Source organism: Nematolebias whitei, chromosome 14, assembly GCF_014905685.2.
Source record: "Nematolebias whitei isolate Nwh7 chromosome 14, NemWhi1, whole genome shotgun sequence".
In the NCBI taxonomy this organism is placed as follows: Eukaryota; Metazoa; Chordata; class Actinopteri; order Cyprinodontiformes; family Rivulidae; genus Nematolebias; species Nematolebias whitei.
Genome location: NC_056511.1, coordinates 30,671,676 through 30,680,452, shown reverse-complemented (window position 1 = coordinate 30,680,452; position 8,777 = coordinate 30,671,676). Strand labels below are relative to the sequence as shown.

General features: G+C 39.3%; 1 protein-coding gene across 1 annotated transcript in view; it reads left to right on the top strand.

Annotated features, from left to right (window-relative positions):
- The window catches only part of abr (ABR activator of RhoGEF and GTPase), a 212,122-nt gene that overhangs the window by 117,205 nt on the left and 86,140 nt on the right, over positions 1–8,777 (top strand). Inside the window, exon 5 of the mRNA XM_037688041.1 lies at positions 5,980–6,087. Within this exon, the coding sequence (XP_037543969.1) occupies positions 5,980–6,087 (108 nt within the window). The remainder of the gene's footprint in view (positions 1–5,979; positions 6,088–8,777) is intronic.

Genomic DNA, 8,777 nt, shown 5'->3' with positions numbered 1-8,777 from the left:
GCTGAATGGGGAGCTTCATTAAAACCTGCTGTAGAAACACAATGCCAGACATAATCATAATCCAAAAAAGTTCAATCTGGTCCTCTGGACATTCAAAAAAAAAACAAACAAAAAAAAAAAACAAAGCAAAAAAATATAGAAATGTTTTGTCTCTCATCCAAGAGACTTCCTCAGTCTGAGGTGCTGTTTTCAGCTCAGTCTCTTAAATAGCACCTTCTCAGAGTGGATCAACCAGTTTGCTGCTGACAACCAAAACCAGCTGATCACATGCTCAAGAAGGACCATCAGCCTAACGATGGATCATTAGCACACTGATGGCTGTTTTCTATTCACAGAGGGCTGAGTGATACTAGCAATCACAGCATTGTAAGAGGGGGACAGTTGAACCCGGAGGCCTCCACCCCTGTTTAATGATGGACGATTTCTTTTCACAAAGATGGCCTCCTTTACTCCTCTCTCAAACCATCGTTCCTCTCTGTCCAGGATGTGAACATCTTCATCCTTGAAAGAGTGACCGCTGGCCTGGAGATGAGTGTAGACCGCAGAATCCTGACCTGATGATGTTGATCTTCTGTGCTGGGCCATCCTTTTGGCCAGTGGCTGTTTAGTTTCCCCGATGTAAGACTGATCACAGCCCTCCTGACACTGAACAGCATACACAACATTACTCTGTTTGTGCCGGGGGACTGGATCTTTGGGATGAACCAGTCTTTGCCTTAATGTATTTTGGGGTTTAAAAGCCACTGGGACGTTATGTTTAGAACATAAACATCTCAGTTTCTCTGATACTCCCTCAACATACGGAATGACCACTGGTCTGGGTCTGGGTTCCTCCTTTTCACCTGATGGCTGACTGGAGTCCTGTTTGGTTTCTTCTCTGCTTTCAGGAAGGCCCAGTTAGGATATCCACATTGCTCTAGAGCCTGTTTTGTGTAGGATTTCTCCTTCTGCCTGGCTCCCGAGTTAGTGGGGATGCTGTCTGCTCTGTGATACAGAGTCCTGATGACTCCTAACTTGTGCTCCAAAGGGTGATGGGAGTCAAACTGCAAATACTGGTCTGTGTGGGTGGGTTTGCGGTACACCTCGGTTTGCAAATGTCCTCTATCAGAGACTGAGACCTCACAGTCCAAGAAAGCCAACTTGCCATTTTTTACATCTTCTCGTGTGAACTTGATGTATTTATCCACAGAGTTGATGTGGTCAGTAAAATGTTGGACTTCCTGAGATTTAATTTTAACCCAGGTGTCGTCAACATACCTGAACCAACGACTTGGTGGTGTCCCTGAAAAGGACGTCAAGGCTCTCTTTTCTACCTCCTCCATGTACAGGTTGGCAACAATAGGAGAAACTGGAGACCCCATAGCACACCCATGTTTCTGCCTATAATATTGCTCCCCATATGTAAAGTAGGTTGACTGCAGGCACAGTTTCAAGAGTTGACACAGTTGTTCTGTGGAAAGCGTGGTCCTGCTGCTCAGAGTGGTGTCTGATTTTAATCTTAAACTGACCACCTCTACTGCATCATCAACAGGAATGCACGTAAAGAGTGATGTGACATCAAAAGAGACCATTGTTTCATCAGTCTCCATGATGACATCCCTCACCTTATCCACAAAGTCCATGGTGTTCTGTATGTGGTGTTCTGAGCTGCCAACTAAAGGGATGAGTACAGACGCCAGATATTTTGAAACATTGTAAGTGACAGAGTTAATCATGCTAACAATAGGTCTTAAAGGTACACCTTGTTTGTGGATTTTAGGTAAACCATACAGACTAGGTGTGGCCTCCCCTGGGTACAGTCTGTGGTACAGAATACGGTCAATAGCCTTGTCCTGCTCCAAATTTTTCAGGCAATCTATTAACTTCTTCTTGTAACCACTTCCTGGATCTTTTTTCAGAGGTTCATAAGTGGTTAAGTCACTAAGGAGTGTCATAACTTTCTCATGATAATCTTTCTGGTTCAAAATCACTGTGCACCTTCCTTTGTCTGCTGGGAGAATGATGATGTTTTTGTCCTTGCTAAGAGTGGTGAGTGCATCCCTTTCCTCTCTACTGATGTTGGAAGGTGGTGGTTTGGCATTGCTGAGGCAGGATGAAACTTTGATTCTGAGCTGTTCTGCGTCACCCTCTTTCATTTTGTTGTTGCGGATGGCTGATTCTGTGGCTGTGATCATCTCCACCAGAGGAATTCTACTTGGTGCAACCGCAAAGTTCAGTCCCCTGGGGCTGTGGTTGATCAGAGATGCTGCTGGATTTACAATGTTGTTGTCCTGAACTGTAGTTGGATTAATTCTGCAGTCCCTGACGGGCACATTTATGACCAAGGTCTGAGTATAAAAAAAGACCCAACCATTTCAGCTGAATGGGGAGCTTCATTAAAACCTGCTGTAGAAACACAATGCCACACATAATCATAATATACATCTAATTTAACTTAAACATAAGAAATAAATACACACAAATGTGTTCAAACAAGTCTAAATTAAAACCATGCCATCACTTGATGCAGCTCAGTTAGAATATGCAGTGAAATTGTTTAATGAATTCATCTTTGCTTTTCTTTAATTGATCATAGGGTTGTATATGCGCCTTCAAAGTGATGAAAATAACCTAAAATAATCTCAAACAAGCTTGAAAAATCCATAATTGGTCTTAGAAAAGGATTAAATGAAGGTCCTCATGAGGAGAAACTGGTCCTTCTGTTCCTGGCTGTGAGTCTTTGCTTCCTTCACTGTCAGTCCAAAGCTGACACTTTGTCTGGTTGTGTGAAGTGTTACTGCATTTGAGCTGCTACAACAAACAGATTTCTGTCTATTTCTGACCATCTTGAGCTTCCTGTCCCTCTCTGTCTAAGCAACACGATAAAATGATGAAATACCGGGACGTCATGCTGCCTGATTTGTAATTTCCACTCAAGCTGCCAAATATCTATCTTTGGAGCTGCAGCATTCAAATATAGTGACTTATCTCATTTGCCCAGTATTGTGCTTTGACTAAATTAATTTTCTTGTAAAGATAAGATTGTTTAAGTATGGTGACTCTGGGTTGGTGACCTCCAGTCTAGACCACTCTACTTGTTAGATATTTTCGTTCTGTGATAAGAACTGAAAAACAGTGCACAACACATCTACGACATCTCTTGAGTGCATTAATTGATTAAAAGATTTTCTTAAGACCCAGCTTTAAACTTTGTGTTTTGAGGACAAGTTAAAAGAGAGGAAATAAAACAAGGAGCTCATGAGTTTAAGAGCAAAACCAGCACATCCTGCTCATTCAGTCCATTCAGCTGAGTCCAGTCTAGTTGATGTGATGGGATGCAGGCGTTCTTCAGTCTTTGTATTCAAACTGAAGCAGGCTGCATGTTCATGCACTGCTGCTCTGCAGCTGGTGCTACAATGCACCCTCAGTGCTGCAGAGTGGAGCTGTAGAGGATAAGAGAAAAGACTGACTCATTTAAAGAAGAGGAATGCACAAAGCCTCCAGTGGTTGGGGCTTGGTGCAGATTAAGATTAAATGTATGTAGCCAATCTGCTTTCTGCAAACAAAATAATCAAAACAGGAATTATTTTATCAAGCAAAGCTTTTATTTGAGTTGTGTGACATATTCAAGTGTAAAGCCAAGTTGGACCTACTACTTTGCAGTAAAGTTCTGGAGGACAGAAAGGAAACGATAGTCAAAACAGTCTGGAAATGCCAGCACTGTCCTAGGAACTGAAGTCACACAAAAATCTTCACTTTTGTGCGACTTGTTCTGTTCCGTCTTCTGCCTTTTCCCATCCTGATGTTTTTTCGTGTTGTCCATCATCTTTGTTACTCCAAAAGATAAACAAGTTTTGCTCAGGAACTATTTTTGTTAAAGCTAAGTAGAAAGAGAAACAGATAATTATAGAAAATAAAAGTTTTTTTCCTCTGCAAAGCTTCACAGCTTTGAGATAAGCTTTGGACTGCTTATCACCCGCCGACTATTCTCATCAGCGGTCTTCCTGCCGGCCCTGTTAACGTCTCACCTTGGTCACTATGGACGAGACTCTGGCACGATCCTACAAGGACCTCCTGAACTGTAACCTTTGTCCTGCATGAAGTTTTAGAAACAGTCAGCCTCCGAAGTACTGAAAAAAACGGAGCAACTGTCAGCTGTAATGGCCGACTTGATCCTGAAATGGGCTGAGAATCTGTTGAGGACTTTGATTCAATATTGGGTCTGGTTACACCATGCCAGCTGATGCAAGATGAAACCAGCTGAATAAACTTTGTGTCATCATTTCAGGACTCTTGGATTCTCATAGACGTTATTCTTGGCCATTCTTCGACATACCTTGAGAATGTTTATGGATCTCACCAGAGGACATTGGCTGATTATTCCATCCTTATCAAAACTCTTAGTGACCTCGAGAGCATCTATGAACATGCTCACTGCTCTCAGCTCCCCCCTCTGCAGAATGTCTATGTCACTATGTGCTTGTTTGTGCGAGGTGGGTTTTTTTTTTTTAATATTAGAGTTTTTTTTTCTCTCAGGCAGGAAAAAAAAAAAGTCTGATAGGAATTTTTTCACCTCCAACTCCTACATGTGTCCATTTTACCACTTTTTTGTTTGTCCGAACAGGTCTCACTTGTAAATGAGTCTTTTAGGCTCAATGTGATTTATCTGTTTAAATAAAGGTTGAATGAATGAATGAAAAATGCAACTTGAAAAATTATCATTTTCTTGCTTGCTGTGTTAGTAAATAACCTAATCTGATCAAATCTTATAACAAATCTGTGCTTTTGTGCGACTTGTTCAGTTCCGTCATCTGTCTTTTCCCATCTTGATGTGGATGGGAAAAGACAGGCAAATTTCAAAGTAAACTATGTATTACAGAGTTAAACTTTATCTTATTTGTTGAGCGTATAGCACATAATTACTTCTGTCCCAAAAATTATGTATTTTGTAGTGGATAAAAGAAAATGAATCCTTGATTAATCCTTATTGGTTAATCAATAGGTAATTATTCTACATATTCATTCAACAAGTACTTCTTCAAACTAGTTATTATGCAGTACTTATTCTTTGTATTATTGTTTTATTTTTTTTAAATAATTTTTGCAATAAAACTTCAAAGACAAATTTGGTCTCATTGGATAAATATTAATTTGTTATGCTATAAAGTTCCCTGTAGCTAATGGATTATTAAAGGGTGAATACATTAATTAAGTGGTTATTGGTTAGTAAAATGCTCTCGGTATATATACTGTATTCAAGGATTCAAAGATTCAAGGTTCTTTATTATGTGGTGCGAATGAAATTGTGTACACAGGGTCCCAGTTACATCCAACAAAAGTATAAATTGTAAAAGAAAAACAGTAATAACATCTAAGATATGAACTAAGAAAAACGTCAACTAAATATACACTAGTAGCATAAAAACATTACGTCAAACAGCAGCATGAACATGAGTCTGTGTGAGCAGATGAGCATGAATGAACACATCAACATGAAACAGATCAGCAGCAACATGATGTGATTTTTCACAGTGATTATCCTGGTTAGAGATTCACAAGTCTAACAGCCTCAGGGTAGAAGCTGTTCTTCAGTCTTGTGGTTCTACACAATGCTCCTCAACCTCCTCCTGAGGGGAGTGGGGGAAAAAGTGTGTTTGCTGGGTGAGTGGGGTCCTTCATGATGCAGGTGGCTCTCTTCCTGCATCTAGCGGTGTAAATGTCTGTGATGGTGGGGAGACTGACTCCAACAGACTTCTGTGCAGCCTTCACCACTCTCTGCAAAGCTTTTCTTTCTGGAGTTGTGCAGCCTTCATGCCACTGGTTGATGCTGGAGCACAGGATGCTCTCCATTGCTCACCTGTAGAAGTATTTTTTGCCGACCTGTTGTTTTAATTATGTTTTATAGATCAACTCATTTGACTTTGATGGTTTCACACTTTATTGTGTCTCCAGCTTCCTCACTCATTTTTTTTCTATCCCGTCTCTTCTTCGATGCTGCAGGCCAGCCAGCTGGGTGTTTACAAGGCTTTTGTGGACAACTACAAGATTGCGGTGGAGACGGCAGAGAAATGCAGCCAGGCCAACATCCAGTTCCAGAAGATTTCTGAGGTCAGTCCATTGCTTGTAAAAAAAAATTAAATAAAAAGGCTCAAGAGAGACAGATAAAAAGATGTCTGATAAGCAAATAGGCAGCGTTCTTTGGATTCTGTGCCCTTGTTTTTTTTTTTTTTCATGGTTGCTGTTTTATTTTAACGTGTCAAACTGTATGTGATAATTAATAAACAATAAAGTTGCTTATTGTTAGTGTCAGGTTCCATAACCACAAATTCCCTTAATCTAAGTAAAAATAAAGCAAAGGGCCATACAGAAGGGAAGCAAAGTGAGGTGGAACATGTGGTCTGATTTTGAGGTACACCAGTTTATGAAGATATGCGTTTAAATACTGCTAGAGACATTTTAACCTTGCTAATGCGAGGGGAGAGGAGCTGAAATATTTTCAACTTGTGCTTTTCTTTATATCAACACAGTCACAGTTGTAGCATGATAAACAAACATTTAGTATTTTAGTATATTTAGTCCCATCTTTAAAGAGAAGATGGAGCTAACAACAGTAAAACAAAGGCACGCTGTCTGGTGACAAGCCAGTTTTGTCCAAAGTTGCTCAGCTAACATCAGAACATTGTATAAAATGGTTCTTTGTACCTTTAATAAAATACTGAGATATATTTTTTTATTAATCGGATGGATATTGAGGTGGGAATCTGGAGGATTAGCTTCCTTAAAGGTTGTGTTTTGGTGAATATAAAATGTAGTTCTGTTTAAAGGTTATGAACAATTAATATCTAACCTGCTATAGATAGCCCTTTGAGCGTCCTGTTTGGGGAAATAGTTATGTTTTGACTGGACTGACTAGCTAATGACTACTCTGAGCAAGACCAAGATCAAAGTGGATCGCTGTTGCCTTAAAAGAGCTTCAATCTCCAGCATTTTGTGGCTTTTCATTTCATTTTACTCTGACTTCAGTCTCTCAGTACTTGTTACGTGAAATTTTGTAGTTATTCTTATAAGCCTAAATAACACCAGCACCTGTTCTTCTGCAGTAGTGGTACTTCAGGCAACTTTACACAATATGTTTGCCAAAATAACTATATAATGTGAAGTTAACAGTACTTTAAGGTTTAAATACAAGTGTTTGCATGAAGTCTTTAAAGCAATATGTGTTTTAAGACAACAAATTTCACTTTGCAGGGGATCTACTAAGACCATACTGACAAGCTAATAATGCCTAACTCAAGAGGACCCACTCCTATAGTGGATTTTGTTGTCTTAAAACAACTCATATCTTCAAAATATATAGTTCCCCATTCAAATACATGTAATACTATTTAATCCTCCTGCTGCACTTGGGTCAAAATGATCCACGAGGTCTCAGTTTAAAAACTGAAGCCTCGTGGATCATTTTGACCCCAGGACAGCAGGAGGTTCAAATCCTGCACGAGCAGTAATTTTGACAGAATTATGATATTCTTGATAGAAGCTAATCCAGACTGCACAGGGAATGCTACAGCTAGCAGTTGCTATTTTTACTTGGAAATAACTGCAATGTTATTTGTAAATATCATAACATAATGAGAAACTGACAGTGGTATGAGGGTCTTTGACCTAATGTGCTCATCAACTGCTGTGAAACTGTGGAGAGAAAAGATAGCCGTTAGCTCAATCCTGTCATGATTAAACTTTTCTTTCTCCAAAATGAGATAATTCAAAGAATTATCTTCAACAGGTAAGATTTTATTTGTAACTTTTCCTAAGAAGCCCTCTTGATTATGCCTTTTAACTATCTAATTTTGCCTTTAAAACACAGCTTAAAAATACAAAGGAGAATATATTTCCTGTTAAATGTACAGCCAGTCATTTACTGAGCCCAATTATGAGCACAATATAACAGTATATAACATCATACCTGCACAAGATTACAACTATTTTATTTTATTTTTTGTCCTGTAATTGTCATAACTTTAACAGTTTGGCAGCCTTATTGAATCATGCCTGACTGTTCATTTATGTTTGAGCCTGTTATTATTCTAACTGAACTCAGATCTGTCCTGACTGTGTTACTCATTACACCTTATAGTGTGTACATGAACAGAGGCCGTTATATGAGCTGCTACCACTACCCGAAGGCCTCATAGTGTTCAGTTTGTCATCTCCTGCTGAGCTTCAGTCAATACGGTGCTAAAAATACACTCGAAGCAACAGAGCAAACACACCTGGCTTTAATGTAAAGTGCGAGAAAGAATCACAATCACGGTCTCCCTATAGTTAGAAGTATTGATCATAAGCAAATCAGATTATCTCTTATCTAGCATTTAGTTGTTTAAGCACCTTTTTCAGTGAGTTGAGCTAGTTAGCAAGCTGAAAGTCTTAGACAATAAAGAACTTGCTTTGCTTTAGCGGTCTTCAGAGTCTTACGATGTGTTTGGAAGAGGTTGGTCAGGTTACTTTATGACGCACGACTGAATATCTTGGAGGGATTTTACTGTATTCTATTGTTTGGATGAGTTTGCTCAAATTCAGAATATGAATACAGTAGTCCCTCATTTATCGCAGGGGATTCATACCCTGAAGCCCCGCGATAAGTGAAAAACTGCGAAGTAGGAATAGAAGTACAAGTAATAAGTAGTTCTTTATTTTAGTATTTATTTGTATGTATCTATGTATGTCTCTCTCTCTCTCTCTCTCTCTCTCTCTCTCTCTCTCTCTCTCTCTCTCTCTCTCTCTCTCTCTATATATATATA